The sequence below is a fragment of the Artibeus jamaicensis genome, unplaced genomic scaffold (genome assembly GCF_021234435.1).
Source record: "Artibeus jamaicensis isolate MK-2021 breed Jamaican fruit bat unplaced genomic scaffold, CSHL_Jam_final scaffold_1283, whole genome shotgun sequence".
In the NCBI taxonomy this organism is placed as follows: Eukaryota; Metazoa; Chordata; class Mammalia; order Chiroptera; family Phyllostomidae; genus Artibeus; species Artibeus jamaicensis.
The window spans coordinates 11,927,212-11,945,462 of record NW_026522028.1 but is presented as its reverse complement, the minus strand read 5'-3'; the positions used below and the strand labels follow the sequence as shown (position 1 = coordinate 11,945,462).

The window sequence follows — 18,251 nt, the reverse complement described above, 5'->3', positions numbered from 1 at the left end:
CAAGAGTTTTTGAACTTGTCCATTTTGATGCCCTTTAGTGCTTCTACTGTTTTTTTGTTTGTTTCACCTCTTCCACGTCAGCAAAATGTTTCCCTTTGAGAACTTTCCTCATCAGGGAAAGAAAAGTCACTTTGGGTGCGATCAGGTGAATAGGGAGGGTGAGGCATGGGGGTTCATGCGGTTTTTGGTCGAAAACTGCTGAACACTCAGCATGGTGTGGGCAGGTGCGCTTGTAAACTACCCATCATGAAATGGGCAAACGTGCTACAAGAGTCTCCAAAAAAATTCACTGAGAAGTGCAGCCTTTGACAATGACACCAGCTGGTTGGTACATGGATACAGATGGGTTCCTAGAAAACTCACCTAGGAAGTCTGTATTATTTTCTATAAAACCAGAAAATAATTCTGGTTTTCTGAAGGTCCCCCCTTGTACTTACTATGTATCTCCCACTGGCACTGAAGACAGAGAAGCTGTGTATGAGCTGGGAGGCAACGAGACACAAAGATTCGCAGTCACTGTTTTCTTTTGCATGCCTTCTAATCAGGGTTAGACAGACTATTATTTACAGGTTTGTTTCCTTGTGCTGGCTATCGAAGCATTGTCTCTTGGCTCCGGAGCTGCTGTTGTCAACTCGACTCTCTTGTGGGGTACGGGCTCTGTGGATTGCCAGCTGATACTGCTCTAAGAGTTACCATTTCTCTCTTTCACACACACACGGTACACGCAGATGCATACCACAAACATGCTATACACATGAACAGACACACATGCATGCCACACATACCTTCACATACATATATGCTCGCTCTCTCTCTCACACTCACACTCACACACACACACACACGTATACCTAGAGACACCACACATCACCCCATACATACTGGCACTAGATACGCCTAAACTGTTACTCAGTACTATTGGGGGAAAAAAGCAGGACAACATTTTTTAACTTGGAATTTTAATTATGTACATAAATAGCAACATGAGAACGAGAAGTCCTAAGGCTTGCACATTATCTATAGGTGAAAAGATCCCAGATTAGTCCCTTTGTAGCATGGCATCACCCAAGATAACAAAGAGGCCCGGTATGTTTTTCCTGAAGAAGAGCCAGTTTATTACATTCAATACTGACTTTTATTCCATTTTTCTGTAGAAATACTGGTTTAGTGTATGGAGTTTCCAACGTTTACCTATAACTAAAAGAAAAAAATGAAGTAATCTGTGCCAGAAAAATGAAAACAACTCTAAAATTTTGCATTTTCAAGATGCTTTAGTTTTACACAGAGCAATCATAACAAATATTTACATTACCCTTATATGACCGTGAGGATCATACAGAGCAAGAGAAAAGTGTAATTGTTCTTCTTTTATAGACAGGTAAACCAAATACCAGAAAGGTTTCGTGTTTCATCGAGACTACATTCAGATTCTCCACTGGCTGGGTACTGAGCATAACTGCAAGGACGGATTTATAAATAAAAAAATAAAGGCCGAAATGGCACAGCAACACCACGTCTTTCCCTTCCTGAAAACTAAACAATTACATTTCCGCCCATCTGCTGGAGGAGAACATGATTATATCACTGTCAGTCTGACATCTACCCTTCCTCATGTCACCCCATCATTCTCTTCTGGAAGGAGATACCCAGTAATCCGAAGACATACCAGAGCTAAACCGGCTCCTCTCCATAATGCCGTTTCCTAATATGTAAAGAATCTACTTAGCCATTAAAGGTTTATAAATATTTTAGAGTCCAGTGACTACTCATTTGGCTCTTTAAGATAAAACCAAAAATTCTTAAACATGTAAACCACTAGCTTACCTTTTCTATCTCAGTTTATTTATTAATCTGTTTTGGAATTCTCTAACAGTTCAACAGATTTACTGCATTGCTAAAAACTACAAACCACAAACAGCCTGTACTAGTGAGGATTCAATAGATCATGGTGGTCCATGCTAGGCAATTATTATGCAGCTACAGGAGGAATGAGATAGATCTGTAAGTATCAACAGGGAAAGATGTACACAATATATTAAGTGAAGAAAGGCAAGTTCATTCATTCAATATAGTTAAACACAGCACACTGTCTATGTAGTATTATTACCAAAATAACTGAACCTAAATCTGATTAAGCCTTCAGATCCATCAGTTGATGGGAAAGGCAGAGAAGAGAGGACTCAAGAGATAAACAGAATAACACTAAATGGATGCACTCAGCCAGGGCCACAACGTGGGCAATTCTTAAGGACAAGTAAGCCCAGGTTTTCAACAAATAAATGGCAATGGGAAATGAGGGAGAAGGAACTATTACAGCTTAAAAGGCACTTATGAGACCTGTCAGTCAAACGCAATGGGCTGATCTTGTTTAGATTTTGATTCAAATAAACCAAATGCAGAAAGTCATTAGTGAGACAACCAGGGGAGTCTGCATACTGCCTGGACAGTAGGTGATATTAAGGAATTAGTGTTCACTTCTTTAGCTGGGATAATAAAATTGCAGTGTACGCCCTCGTGGAGCTTTCAGTGTTCTTGTAGAGCAATACAAGGAACATGACCTCATTCTGTCAAAAAACCAAAAGCACATATGGATGCATATTTACACATAGGAAAAAAAGTCTGGAATGATATAACAAAATATTAACAGAAATTTCTTCTGGAGAAAAAAAAACAGAAAAGAAAAATGCTTTAAAAATATTTATCTAGGCCCTGACCAGTGTGGCTCAGTTGGTTGGGTGTCATCCCTCAAAGCAAAAAGTCGCTGGTTTCTATTCCCAGTTGGGGCACATACCTGGGTTGCAGGCTGATCCCTGGTTGGGGGGGTGGGCGTGTGAGAGGCAACCAACTGATGCTCCTCTCACACATCGGTGTTTTCCTCCCTCTCTTTCTCTCCCCCTTCCCCTGTCTCTCTCAAAATAAATAAACAGAATCTTTTAAAAATATTTATCTAAAAAATTTTCTTTCCGATAAATATGCATCACTTGTATATGCAAAACCACAATGCCAATAAAGCTCTAAACATAAGGAATGAAATCAAGGTCATGTATACTGTAAGTTGAACTCTGATCCACAATACTTTTAGAAAATGAAATAGATATTTACATAGTTTCCCTTTACTCCATGTCTCATTGTCCCCATAGAGAAACAGAACCATAGTCAAAGTCAAGTCTCTGGAGGACAGGTGTGTCTTCCTTGCTGTGCAACCTCTAGTCTCTCTTCTAACAGCACGTGGGATACATATCTGGCCCCACTCACCAGAAATGCCGATTCTGGGATGGGCCCTAGGCCTCTGCCTTTTCATCAGCTTCCCAAGTAATCTGTGTGTATAATGAGATTTGAGAACTGCTGATTTAGGCTTACTGTACGAAGAGCTGTGATGTGAAAGAGGATCTGGATTTGTTTTCTGTGACCCCTAACGCAGGGTCAGGACCATTGTGTAGAAGAGTTATAAAGAGATACATTTTCGCTTAGTATAAATAACAGCTTCCTAAAAATCAGAACGATCCCAAGACGGCTGCCCTATGAGGTGTGCTTTCTACCAGAGGAGGTGAAAAGTGGGAACACACGCTTGAGGCTGGGAGTTGGGCCAGACGACCCCTCTCAAATTCAAAGATTATATGATTCTCTGGGGCTCCAACAATATGAAGACAGCTTGAGAGAGAAATATCTCAAACCTGAGGCTGTCATGAATCTTAAATAGCTCCCATAATTTACAATAAATGTAACGCTGATATAAATTTTATTATAAAATTCATATTCATTGTAAAATTTAAAAATACAGAGTTATATAAAAGAAAAATACAAAAATCATCTATAATTCTACTGTGACAAGATGTATACTGCAGTCCCCCTTATTCGCATGGGATACGTCCCTAGATCCCTCAGTGGATGCCTGAGATTGTGGATATAGTACCAAACCCTACATATACTATGTTTTTTCCTAGACAGGCATATGTATAATAAAGTTTAATTTGTAAGTTGGGGACGGTGAGAGATTAATGACAACAATAAAATAGAACAATATACTGTAACAAAAGTTGTGTGACTGTGGTCTCTCGAAAAGGTACAGTGTGAAACATAGGACAAAGGTATGATTCATGTCCTGGGTGGGACAGAGCAGGACGGCATAAGATTTCATCACACTACTTAGAATGTGTCATTTAAAACTTGTAAATGGTTCACTTCTGGAATTTTCCATGTAATACTGTTGGACCACGGTTGACTACAAGTAAATGAAACCATGGAAATGGAAGCTATGGATAAGGGGGAACCACTTGAATATTCTGTTTTATTTCTTGGTCCTTAGCCTCTCTAAAATAGGGATAGTACAATGTATTGTACTATCTTTTATTTCCTCCATTTAACAATAACTGTGTACATGTTCCCATGGAATTAAATATTATTAAAACATAGTGACATTCCTCTTTATGAATGGACCATGATAAGTCCTTTTCCTACAGTTGAATATTTAGACTGTTTCCAAATTAAATATAGTCTAATTACCAGGAAATCACAAGTGCTACCCTATACTTTTTAATATGTCACAAAATAATATTAATATTATTAACTAGTGTTTTGTACTTAGCAGGCACTCAATGCATAAATTTAAACAAATGAATGAAAATAAATGGTGAACTGAGTATAAGATGAGAAGGAATCAAACCGACGGTCTGATTTCATCTCTTATCATCCTAAATTTCTCCAGCCTGGGGTTACTCAATCTTTAAAGAAAGAAGAACTATACCTACAAATTCCCTACGTCAATTACAACAGTATCTCCATATGATCTTGAACTTTTCTACCACAGCCATACATTGAATAAACATTTAATGAATGACTATTAGATGAGTACAAGTATACTTACTACAGTGATGTTTGAAAAAAAATAAACCTAAGAAATAATGGCATTTTTCAATTGTTTGAAATTATAAATCACAATGGTCAAGTTCTAGCTTGTCTAAAAAACCCGGGTACATCTCAGGAACAAACACAATTATATAAGTGTGTTATATAAGGCACTTAAACCCATAAATTAAAGATGGAATGAAATATCATCCTAACTCTGTTTCCACATAAAGTTGAAACTGTTATAATTATTTTACAGAATTAAATTTAATTAATAAAAGATAGCTCTTCTGAGCTAGTGCTAACAATGCTAAAAATAACCACAGGTTTTTATTCTTTACCTGATTAAAATGGGCAGAACATGGAGTATTCTACTTATTTCCAGGTGAATTCTTCACATTTCCGGGCTTATAAAACAAAAAAGGAAGAATATTAGTACAGCTTGAAAAGAAAGAGTGAAACTTGTAAAGAAATGGTGGAACATCTCAAAGTGCCAGTCTTCAGCATTTGGCTGATACAAAGACTAAATACTATTATAATGCAAAGTAACCCATTTCTCAGTAAATTTAAGGAATTATCAATACTAAGGCGTTAGAGAGTGACTTAGGTACAGAAGACGGCAGGAAATAACGCTCCATCAACTCTCATTATAGAGAGTCAGGCAAACAGCTGATTCTATTAAAAACATCAAATCAGTAGTGAAAAGACGTCTTTACCAGTTCATGCCATAGTCATTGTTAAAGAAGGTTTTACACCTATGGGGTGCGTCCTGTAGGAACTCTGCTGTGGATCTACCGTCCACCATAGGGGCCAAATCACAAAATATGTTTACTCTGAAAGAGGTTATAATCGGACCACACCCGTTCGGCCTGGCCACCATCTGGGAACATATAATTAGGTCATGTCATCCATGAGAAGTGATGTAGCAAAGTTTCTAGTGGGGGAAGTTTATGTGTTAAATGTGTAAGGCCTTACTTTCTTTCCTATATTTCTTTATGACTTTAATTCTTAGAACACATTGGTAAGACCTGAGGTCATCAAGGATCTGAGCTCTCATGAGACGGCAACCTGAAGAACACCAGGCTGCCGTTCAGTGGGCAATGGGGCTGCGATTCTGTGGTCTGGACTGGTGCGGGTTCTCCTGCTGGACTTCTCTCAGAGTTACCCATGCGTGAAGGAGAGGGTCGGGGGAGGAAGAGAGCAGAAACATGTGACTAATCCTGTCATTTCAGAGCATGGTTTCTAGGCAACGTCAGGCTTACTGGAATGTTTGCGAACTGGTCCCTAAGCATGGGGATTATACATCTTGGCCTGTCCAAGTTATGCTGGTTTATACCCACTGTCCCTGCATAATTCATAGTACCCACTTTTACTCTCTTAGAGCAGGGGTGTCAGACTCATGTTCACCAGGGGCCACATCAGCCTCATGGTTGCCTTCAAAGGGCTGAAATAATTTTAGGACTGTATAAATGTAACGACTCCCTAACTGTTAAGGAGTTGAAATGACACCCAGCCCTTTGAAGGCAACCGCGAAGCTAATGTGGCCCCCCCCAGTAAAAATGAGTGTGACACCTCTGCTCTAGAGTATCCTAGTTTGGATGATAAATTATATAGTCTCCCTATCCAGAAACCATATCCACTTGACAACTGAGTTCTGGGCAACAAGGCCGTAAGTACTGCTTGATGGATCATGTTTACTTGTTGCTATGAAAAGAGTTCTCCAGGACTGATTGCCTGTGTGCCTTACTCTATTCCTCCAGAGCCACTTTCTCTCTCTCTCTCTCTCTCTCTCTCTCTCTCTCACACACACACACACACACACACACACAATCGCAGGGACCTTCCTGCTATTGCTCTTCCAATTTGCTAAGCTCTTTCCTGGGAGACCTTTGCAAAATGCATCCTTGACCTAGACTGACCAATCCCAATTTTTGCCTGGCTAAATGCTACTCATCCTTTAGATCAAGCCTTTCCCCTGTCTGCTACCCTTTGGTTTAGATAAGAACCTTTAATTCACATTCATAGCACCCATGAGCTTCCTGATTTGTGTAACTCTTTCGCTCATGTTTGAATCCTTCACTAACAAATAAGCTGCATCAGGGCACAATATCCTTACGACCTCCTAACACATAGTATTCAAATGCTTGTATAAAATAAGTTTGGGTAGACCCTGGCCAGATAGCTTGATTGGTTGTAGCATCATCCTGATACATCAAGGTTGCGGGTTCAAACCCCAATCGGAGCACATACAGGAATCAACCAATAAATGCATAGGTGAGTGGAACAACAAGTCAATGTCTGTCTGTCTCACTCTCTAAAATCAATCAATATTTTTCTTACATTTGGATATGCAATTAACGAAGAACAAGAAGAGAATTATGGAGATAAGTGAGATAACCAAGTCCAACAATTGGGTCTGTCATAAAAACTATCTGGTTTTTGCCCTGGCCAGTGTGGCTTGGTTGGCTGGAGCATCGTCTGTGCACTGAAAGGTCATGGGTTCAATTACCCATCATAGCACAAACAAGTTGAAGGTTTGGTCCCCAGATGGGGCAAGTACAGGAGGCAACTGATCAATGTTTCTCTCTCACACTGATGTTTTGTCTCTGGTTCTCTCCCTTCCAGTCTCTCTAAAATCAGTTTACAAATCCATTCTCAGGAGAGGATTAAAAAAAAAAGTATGTGGTTCTCTATCTAGTTAAATATACTTTAGATCTGAACTACTTTCACATAATGTTTGCCAAGTACTTTTAGTGATATTCTTATATAGTCTACTATCTATACCTGCCCAATTACAATCTCAAAAATATAAGCTGTGAAATTCATAGGCTTTTAAAAATCTTTTGGACATTAAGAAAATGAGCACATAAAAACATTCTTTTGGTTGAGGAAAACAACTCTGTTGCTAGGAAAATTTTTTGTTTGGTTACATATCACTTATAGTATAATAAAACAAGACAGTCAAATATCTCACTAAAGAAATATTGAGCCCATCCACCCTATTACAAATCAGATCTCTCTTGGCAGAAACCTTAATGATCTCAGGAAAAAAAACACAACATTCTGACTTCAAAAGACAGTTTGTGATTTAGAACAAGCCAGAAATTAACTTTCTGCATTTTCGGACAAAAAATTTTTATTGAAAATATTTTATAATTCAGTCATTCTCCTTATGACCTAATTTTAATATATGCTGGGTTTTATTGGGTTTTTTTTTTAGCAATCAATACATTATTTAACCCAATATACCTAAAATATTCTTTCAGCCCTGAGTGGCATGGTTCAGTAAGCTGGGTGTCAAAGGTCACCAGTTCGATTCCTGGTTGAGTCACGTGTCTGAGTTGCAGGCCGGGCCCCCAGCTGGGGGCACGTGAGAGGCAGCAGATTGATATTTCTGTCACACATCAATGTTCCTCTCCCACTCTTTCTCCCTGCCTTCCCCTCTCTCTAAAAAGAAATACTTTTAAAAATAAAATATTATTTGAACATATGATATAAAATAATGAGATAGTTTACACTCTAGCTGAGATAGAAAACTCGCCACATTGCCCTTATTTTAATTTTTATTTTATTGTGGGGAGAACAATAAATATTTTTATTTTTATTTTATTGTGGGTAGAGCTCACTTAACATGAGCTCTACCCTCCCGACAAACTTTTAAGTGGACAATACAGTATTGCTAACTACAGACACAATGTTGTACAGCAGATCTCTAGAGCGGATTTATCCTGCATAACGGATACTTTATACCAGTTAAACAACCTCCCTCCCCATTTCTCTCTGCTCCAGGCCCTGCCAACCACCATTCTGCTCTCTGCTTCTATGAGCTTGACTATTTTAATACTTCATGTCAGTGGAATTATATGCAGTATTTCTCTTGTGACTGGCTTATTTCGAAGATGGTCATTTTAAATCACTTCAATCACATAACACAGCTAAAGTGGAGTGTGCTTAGAAAGTCACGGAACTTTTAAATGGAGGAAGAGAAAGCAGGCTGTATTTGCTCAGAGTGCTCACTGCTGCTTCCCCTTCATATTCCTGCTGAGCCAGCAAGGCCCTGAATGCAACTATCAGCTCAGCTTCAGAAGTTCCGCTCAGTTTTCATGTTAGTAATGGGTTTATATATTTCTTTATGTATTTTCCTGTCCTTTGAAGAATTAAGATTTTTCTTTTTAGTTATTGTTGGACTCTAATTGTCATTCTACAATTCTCTGATAGTAACGTGTTCCATATTTTAAAAACCTCTTGAAAACTAAACATGGCATTTCCTGGGACGTACTGCTGTATTTGGCTATTTATAGGACAAGTCCAATCTGTGACCCTGGTGCCTAACACCCACAACTAGCCTGCATCTCTGATACTCTGACGCTGGACTGAAACTGTTCTGAAAAAAATTAGCAATGGACGATCAATACATAGTCCCATGCTTTCATTAAGCTCCTACAATTAAGAAGTGAACACCATAATAGAAAAAAAAATCAATAAAACAACTACATTAAGAACTTCTGATCATCAAAACACACCAAACCTGAAAAGACAGGCCTCAAATTGGGAAAAGATATTTGTAAACATGTGACCAAAAAAATGAGTATCTAGGGAAAAAAAATAAAGAACTTTTATAAATCATTGAGATGAAAAAATGACCCATATAGAAACCTGGCCAAAGGAAATGAACAGGCACTTCAAGAAGAAGAAATCAATAAACATGTCAAAAGATGCTTGACCTCATTAGTAATCAAGGAAAGGTACATTAAAACAAAAATGAGCCCTGGCTGGTGTGCCTCAGTGGGTTGAGTGCCAACCTGCAAACTGAAAGTGCAAACTGAAAGGTCGCAGGTTTGATTCCCCGTCAGAGCACATGCCTGGGTTGTGGGCCAGGTGGTGCGACAGCCAACCAATGGATGTGTCTCTCACACATTCATGTTTCTCTCCCTCTCCCTCTCTCCCCCCTCCTAAAAAATAAAATACTTAGTAGAAAAGAAAATGGTCTAAATAAGATATTAAAAAGATCAAGCATTCATCCTGTCTTTCCCATAACTGGGTAAGTGTAGATGAGGGAAAGTGGTTCCTTATTCAAGTACTCCAGCTAATATGTGAAAATAAAATGACAGAAGTAAAAAGACACCATTTTCCAAGCCCAGTGAACCAATGGGTCTAGGCATTGAGCAAGCATCAACAGCCCTAACACCAAAATATCAAAGTAAAAACCAGACTTATGTGTCTACATAGCCTTGTCAATGGGATCAAATGTGACCCTGATTAAGCAGCCTCTGGATCCAGCCGCCAATCTGCAGAAAACACAGAGAAGAGCGGAACCTGTTCAACGACACTACGAGTGTGCAATTAGCAAGACTCAAACTGTTGGAGACTTTGCAGGTCCAACATGCTAGGTTCTTTTAACAGATACATTGTAAAGATAAAAGGAGAGAAGGGGAACCTATAGATTATTATTTTTTTAATTTTTAAAGATTTTTATTTATTTATTTATCTTTAGAGGGGAAGGGAAGGAGAGAGGGAGAGAAACATCAATGTATGGTTGCCTTTCGTGCATCCCCCGCTGGGAACTGGCCCGCAGGGAACCGGTTTGCAACCCAGGAATATGCCCTGACTGGGAATCGAACCTCGATCCTCTGGTTCGCAGGCCTGTGCTCAATCCACTGAGCTACACCAGCCAGGTATTTTTTTTTTTTGGAACCTATAGATTAAAAGTGACTTAAAAGGCAACAACAACAAAAAAAGATTTTAAAAGGCATATGAAGTCAGAATAACAACAGGCAAGACTAAAGTGACAAGAATAAATACTTAGGTGAAAAAGCCATAAAGAAGAGAATAAAGTTGTTAGTATAAAAGTCAGGATGGTAGGTATCTTTAGATGGAGGAAGACTGTGATTAGGGTGGGCTACGTGCAGAGGGTCCTGGGTGGCTAGACAAGTTCTTTTTGTGTGTGTGTCCTAGATGATGGTTACAAGGGTATCTGCCTTATAATAATTCCCTCAGCTATAAAAAAAAATAAGTTGAAGGAAAGCACATTCTTGGGGCAACTGGAGAAATGTGAATATGAACTATATATTAGGTAATGTCCATTTAAACAATGAAATGTTAATTTTCCTCAGTACAATAACAATACTGTGATTATATGAGACAAGTTCTTTAGAAATGCATGCTGAAAGTGCAATGATATCTACAATTAACTCTTAAATGGTTCAGAAAAATAAAATACAAGTGTGTGTGAGCACCCACGCATGTGTAAAAAGATAAAGCAAATGTAGCAAAGTATTAATTGGTGAATCTAAGTGAAGGTATATTCATTGTACTCTTGGGGTGACTTTCTGTAGTTTTGAGGGGTTTTTTTCAAAATAAAAATTGGGGGAATAAAGTAAAACCACACACACGTACATGCATGCATGCATAAATGATTTTAAAGCCAGCAGACTGGCAAAAATGGGAACAACCACTTTGGAAGCTTACTTGGCACCATCTAGTAAAACTGATGTGCAGGCCCCATGTATCGGGAATCCGAGCCTTAGCAAACTCTTAATAAATCATGACACATACACAAAAATGCTCCCAGGTCTGTCTGCAACAACAATATAATGAAAACTGCCCAACTAGCCAATGACATGGGCATTTTCCCACAAAGATATACAAATATTCTACGGCAGTGAAAATGAATAAACTACAGCCATACATAACCAACAAACGTAATGTTAAGGGAACAAAAGTTACACAGTAATATGCATAGAAAGACTTCCTCTAGGTAAGCTCTATGTATTTATTTGTTTTTTAAGTCATGTATCTTTTTTGAACGATTTTATTTATTTAAGAGAAAGGGGAAGGGAGGGAGAAAGAGAGGGAGAAAAACATCAGTGTGTGGTTGCCCCTCATGCACCCCCAACTGGGGACCTGGCCTGCAACCCAGGCATGTGCCCTGACTGGGAATCGAACCTGTGACCCTTTGCTTCGTAGGTCAGCACTCAATCCACTGAGCCACAACAGTCAGGCATATTTGTTTTGATATATGTTTACATTATAAAAGCAAGCTCAACTATGGTGTTTTCTATTCTATTCTAATATTCTATTATATTCTATAACACTGTAGGTGAGCTTGCCTTTTATACTTGTTTTTCATATATATATATATATATATAAAATAAAAGGCAAGCTCACCTGCAGTGTTTTAGAATATACATGTATGTGGTTAAACTAAGAAAGTTTAAAGAAAAACAAGGGAATCAAAAACAAGAATCTGGGGACATGGAGGGGCCTATGGAGAACTTAAAATGCATGGTAATTTCCTATTTTTAAAGGTAGATGGGTGATTGCTATATGTGTGGTCATTATATTGATTTTATACTGTATGTATACAGTTGATCCTTGAATAACACAGGTTGGAACTGCGTAGGTCCACTTACGTGTAATTTTTTTCAATAAATTCCTGTACTATTTGGATCCAAGGATGGGTGTCTGTGGATGTGCGGGATGATTGTAAGCCTTGATCTACACCATTTTCAATAGAAGACTTGAACATCCGCAGATTTTTGTGTCCTTGGGAGGGGGGTCCTGGAACCAATCTCCCACAAATACCAAAGGATAACTAAAGTTTGCGGTAAGTCAGAAGTTATACATGATTTGACTGTGTGGGGGGTCGGCACCCCTAATCCGTGTTGTGCAAGGGTCAACTGTACATTATATGTTCTTTTATCTCACAGAAAAACAAACCCTAGACCCTACGATGACAATATTTCTGGATACACTCATCTTTGCTTCGCAGTTCTGAGAGAGTTCACTTTAGCTGAAGCACATAAATTCCTCTTAACTAACCAATGATTAAACTGAAAGACAACCTCATCCAAACTTTATTGGTACAGGACTCAGTGCAAACACTTAGCACTTCTGAACGGGAAACAGGATGTGGCAGAGTAGAAAAATGCCCCAAACTTATTTAAGGATATAGCTCACGGGAAACAATAAAACTGAGAACTGAGCCATCATTCATACCACTTAAAATTCCTGGGCCTTCTTTTAAACAGAGTGTCTACAAATTTCTTTGACTGCTTACAAAGTTAAATCATGTATATCTGTTACACCATTATAGTATAAATAATTATGAATTAAACTGCATCTAATAGAGACTGATCACTGAAGCCTGACTAGAAAACAATTCTTCAGACAAGTTAAGAAACAAACAAAAATCACCTTCATGAAGTGTCTCTCGATTTCCTTCAAAGAGATAGTTCCTGAGCCCTAAAAGATTCCTGTTTCAGGACAGTTTAAACCTTTGTTCTCATGAATAAAAGAAACAAAGAAACCCATAAACAAAAAAAAAAAATCACTGAAACTCACAAACCAAAAGAGGAGGGCAGGGCAGGGGAATAAAAAAAAAACAATGGCATTTCACCACAAAGTAATTTCTGAAATCTTAAGAATATCAAATCTTGAATTAATAGAGCCTTCTGCTATCTTTCATTTAAAACTTGTGCTAACTGTTTAGGTAGTCAACATTGATTTTATTACCTTCTATTGAGAACAGACAAGAAAAGTATGCTTTGAGAGTAAACAAATGAAAGAACACTGAGTTCTTCAGGACTCTGACAAGGGTAGGGGCTTGGAAGAGGAGAGAAAAATGCAGAGCAACCATGAGCTAATTAGACATCTTTACTACCTTATTCCCCAAACGCATGCAAATAAATGTGAGTGGCTTTAAAATCTAATGTTTTCGAATCATCATAAAATGCTATTTAACTTGCATTCCAACCAGAGTCCCATTGCTTGTGCACAGGGCTGAATCAGCGCAGAGCAAACTATTTCCGAGCGAGAGGCTGGGGGGGGTCACTCGGCAGGACCTCTGCTTGGCTTTGGTGCGCATGTGCCTTGCCTGACAACACAGGCAACACAGGACTATGGCTGAGTTTCACTTTCCACGCCTCCTTCGAGGGCTGTGTAAAGCTTCCCTGACACTAGTGTTTTCTTTTCCACATAAAACTCAGTGTGGACTTAAGGAATTTTTTAAACAGGAAAGGAAGCCTCCAAAGAAAATATGGGAAATGGAAGTAAAACAATGCGTGTTTATTCATTAAAATGGATTGCCAAAAGGCACTTGATATTAATACAGAACTTCCTCCTCAAGAGTTAGTTTAAATAGGCTCAATAGTGACTAATGCCTTTAGAAACTATCAGTACAAAAACCAGCTCAGATATCAATAGGAGATTACTTACGTATACAATGAGGAGGGCTTATAATTTATTCTCCAATATTACTTCCAAATTCCAGCTCCAAATTCTAGATTTTAATTTTGAGAGAGCTGTTTATATTTTTAAAAGAGTATTCTGTTTTGAGATGGCAGGAGTCTAAATCAACTTCTTTAAGTTTACAATGTAGAAGGTACGTTAATATAAGGATTCTAATTCTTCCTTAGGGAGTTGTGCCTCTTGAGTGCTCAGAGGATGCCTTGTTCTGTACTCATTCTTCCTTATCAGGGAAAGAAAGAAAATTCCAGCAAATACAAACAATATCCAATCAACTAGTCGGCTGTGAGAAGGAAGAGATAAAAGAGGACACCCCCTTACAGTCGGTCACACAACCTCCTCCCCCCGCCTCTCGGCCCCTCAGTCAGCACAGAGAATCTGGCCTGTGGCTGAGACACAGTATTGCTAAAGGAAAGAACAGGCACTTATGATAAATGAAATAGCAAGAACAGTCTTAGTTATCTGTCTTTTGCCTAGAAGCATAGTTATGTTCCCTTTGCCTCCAGTTTTGATAAAAACTTTCACATAATATGCCATACTTTGAGTAAATTGTAACTACAATACAGTGGCTATTATGATTTAAGACTGCTGTGGCATGCATCTGACGGTTACTATTTACTCAGCCCTGCTGACATTAAGCAAAAGTAGGGCGACCTTTTGTTCCCCCACTAAGGGTCACCAGAGAATCTGAGTGAGAGGTGTAACAAATAAACAGGACAGGCAAGACTGAGCAACAGGTTATCAAAAATTTTACAAAATCCTAGGGAAACCATGTATGTAAGCCAAAAGGAAGGTAATGAAAAAGAATCCTCACCTTTTGAAAGTTCTTCCACAAATCTTCTATGACTATGTATCCTCGTAAACCCCAGTCATATAATTTCTCCCCACTGACCTTGAAATAAAACATAAAAGATCCATTGCTAGTCCGTACATGCATGACTGGTAAGGAAGAGAATTTTCCTTTTTCTCATATAACTCTATACGAGCATACGATGACTATAGAAGTCTCGGGACATATACATTAAAACTGTGCGACATAAGTAAATAAAAAGAATAAGGATAGAATAAGAAGAAAAATAGTTTGATTATGTACAGTTATCATTTAAAATAATCTATCAATCATGTATATATTCCAAAGTTTCACAGTTTCAAGGAAGAAATGTAGGAGATCACTGCTGAGATGGGAAATTCTGGAAACTCTATGGACCACGCCTAGCACATAACAGCCAACCAAGTCACATTTTTGCCAAGCGGAAAATCATTCATTGTAGGAACTTAGGCAAAAAACTGGAGAACCCAATGAAGATGCTCTCAGCTTTCCCAGGTCCCCCCAAAACATAAAGTCTTCGAGTTTCCACAGGGATTTTGTCTCCTAATCCAAAATCTTTTCTACAACGTCCTGAGGTCCCAGAGTCAGAGAATATTCTGGGGTGGGAGGTTTACTACCTGAAAAAGTACTTGTCTACCTTCAGCTAGCTAGCTTTAAGGGTTGGAAACTTTTTTTGGTAAGTATTAAGCTTTCTTTTAAAAAAATGCTTCCAGTAATTTGCATTCATTAGTCCTAGTTATAACCAAGGATGTTGATTACTCTTCCACCTGACAGTATTTCAAATTTCTGAAAAGTTATTATTCCTCTTCCTAATTTTTATAACATTTTCTCCATACATAGCATTTTAGTTTACAAAGCACATTCATATGAATCATCTCTATTATATAACAACCCTGTGCAATAAGTAGGCAAATATGATAAGGAAATAATCAGAGACCAAGTGACTTGTCTAAGGTCATGGGGCTAGTAAATCCGCTGGTCATTGCAACATGCTGGGTTCTTACAAGTTATATTCTTCCAGTTGCTCCAAATGTTCTTAGAACATGGTATTCTTAGAACATGATTCTTGGACCTACTGGGAGACATTTTGAGCATTTACTTCATATATGGCACTGTTTTTCACTGTTAGAAATTTTGGAAAGGAAAATAACATTGACTGTCATTTTAACAGTTTTCTTACAATGCTTTTATCCAAACACCACTGAACAGAAAATAGAATGTATGCAATTAAGAGGTTTGTCCAAAGTCACAGTAGTCATTAAAAAAAAACACACAAAAAATTAAACTGTGAAATAGGAACCAAATGACATCAAAAAATCTTTTTCAATCACTGATGTCTGTTTTGTTTTATTTTGGAAAAATATATTTAACATAAAATATACCATTGTAACCATTTTTAGGTGTATAACTCAGTGACATTAAAAAAAAAACTCATTCAGCCTGACTGGTGTAGCTCAGTGGATTGAACACGGGCCTGCAAACCAAACGGTTATTGGTTCAGTCCCCAGTCAGGGCACATGCCTGGGTTGCAGGCCAGGTCCCCAGTACGGGGTGTGCGAGAGGCAACCACACACTGATGTTTCTCTCCCTCTCTTTCTCCTTCCCTTCTCCTCTGTCTGGAAATAAATAAAATCTTAAAAAAAATTCATTCATAATGTTATGCAACCATCACCACTAACCATTTCTGAAAGTTTTTCATTATCCCAAACAGATCACTAATGTTTGATACCCAATGAAAATAAAGTTAATTATTTTGCTCTGGCTTGCCCATGGAATAAAATAAAAGACCAAACTCCTTCCCATTGACTTTAAAAACACATTACAATACAACTCAGATTTGCATCCTATTACCTTGGTTGTGGACCCAGAAGTTCTCTTCCAACATATGTATATAAAATTTAGAAAAGACTTCTACTCAGGGGGCAGCCACCTATGCCTCTCGACCAGCAGCCATGCCCACCCTATCCACTTACTACTTAAACCATAATGGTTTAACACAACATTAGATGATTTTTATGACCTAGATGATCCCCTATTCCTGAGCTGGTGCTGCAACAGGAGGAGGAACATTAACTATTTGCTTCCAGGACCACTGTAAACAATGTCAAGCCCACGCTAAAGAGATCTCACTGGTGACTGTCACCAAAGCCATCCATTTCCCACAGCTGGAGCCAATAGGCTCCCACCTACAACTGTAGCACGATCCAGGAATCTAGACTCAATCTTGTCACGAGGTCTCCAGGGAGCTCACTGTCCCGGCAGTCTGGCTTAGAGTCCTCAGAGCCCAATTCTGGTGACGGCAGTGCTGCTCCTCCTAGGACCGGGTCTCCGTGTGCTATGGCAGTTCTGGCAACTGGTCCCTGCTCCCGTAAGCTGTCCAGGAACTCAAAACCTATAGTCTGCTTTGTTCTTGCCAGCTTTCCCAGGAACTCTGTGTCTAGAGTCCCACCAAGTCCAGACAGCACTGCCCTGAAGGAATCCAGTCTACATCAGGGGGCCTCAAATGTCAGAGGCATTGAAATCCCCTGGAGCGCTCGCTGAAACGGGAGGGAACCCTAACTCTCAGTGTCTGAGTCAGTAGGTCTGGGCTGGGGCCTGAGAATGTGCACTCCTTTTTGTAAGTCAAAAAAGCTTTTCTTTGCTATTTATTGTATCCAAAAGAATGTGTTTCCCTATCACAAAAATATGATAACCCCACCACCAACAGTAGCAAAGTCTGTACATTTACACTGATGAGGGGGTGTTCACTGGGTATTCCCATGTCCCAAAGGTCGTAAAGGAGGAAAAGAGTAAAAGAAAAAAAAAATCCTCAAAACAAATCCAAAACCCATGATGACTTTTGGAACAGACATGACATGGCAGTTTCTATTTTCTTTCATTCTTCACTGCAGGTGTATTTCAGCAGGATCAAGTACAATTTAACTTAAGTAAACCCTTCATATCAACTCCAGCACCTTAAACTTGACCCTAACTGTTAGCAGCAATCAGCACAGTGGACTCCTATTTTCAAAAACCATAAGACACCTCAGAAAACAGTTAGGGTAGATGCAGAAATAAGCTCACTTGGCTGCCTTTTCATAACCCAGAACCCTTAATCAGCAGACATGGTAAACAAAGCAGCAGGGAAAGTAGTACCTGCAGTGCTGGTTTTAAAGCCTGTGAGGAGGGAGAGGATCAAACTCAGCTGTCCTAAGCCGGACAGAAGCCACCATGCTTATGTAGGATCACTGCAATTTGGAGACAAATACATTTTTCATCTGTCCACATGGTTAGTTCCTGCAGGTTCCATGAGAATTTGCGTTTCTAACAAGATCCCAAAAGATTCTCATAT

The 18,251-nt window shown here is 38.9% G+C and overlaps 1 protein-coding gene and 1 non-coding gene across 3 annotated transcripts in view; both read right to left on the bottom strand.

Moving 5' to 3' along the window:
• Positions 1-1,091: 1,091 nt before the first annotated feature.
• The window catches only part of APOO (apolipoprotein O), a 53,788-nt gene continuing 36,628 nt past the window's right edge, over positions 1,092-18,251 (bottom strand). Inside the window, exons 7-9 of one of the 2 annotated variants that reach the window (XM_037142950.2) lie at positions 14,906-14,983; positions 5,187-5,252; positions 1,092-1,197 (exon numbers count right to left, since the gene is read on the bottom strand). In XM_037142950.2, the coding sequence (XP_036998845.2) occupies positions 5,217-5,252; positions 14,906-14,983 (114 nt within the window). In that variant the 3' untranslated portion in view covers positions 1,092-1,197; positions 5,187-5,216. The remainder of the gene's footprint in view (positions 1,198-5,186; positions 5,253-14,905; positions 14,984-18,251) is intronic. The other variant, XM_053655839.1, reaches the window with a different exon arrangement.
• LOC119047525 (small Cajal body-specific RNA 3) lies at positions 18,076-18,210 on the bottom strand. The gene has a single exon (XR_005082159.2). It is a non-coding gene; the product is annotated as a small Cajal body-specific RNA 3 (non-coding RNA).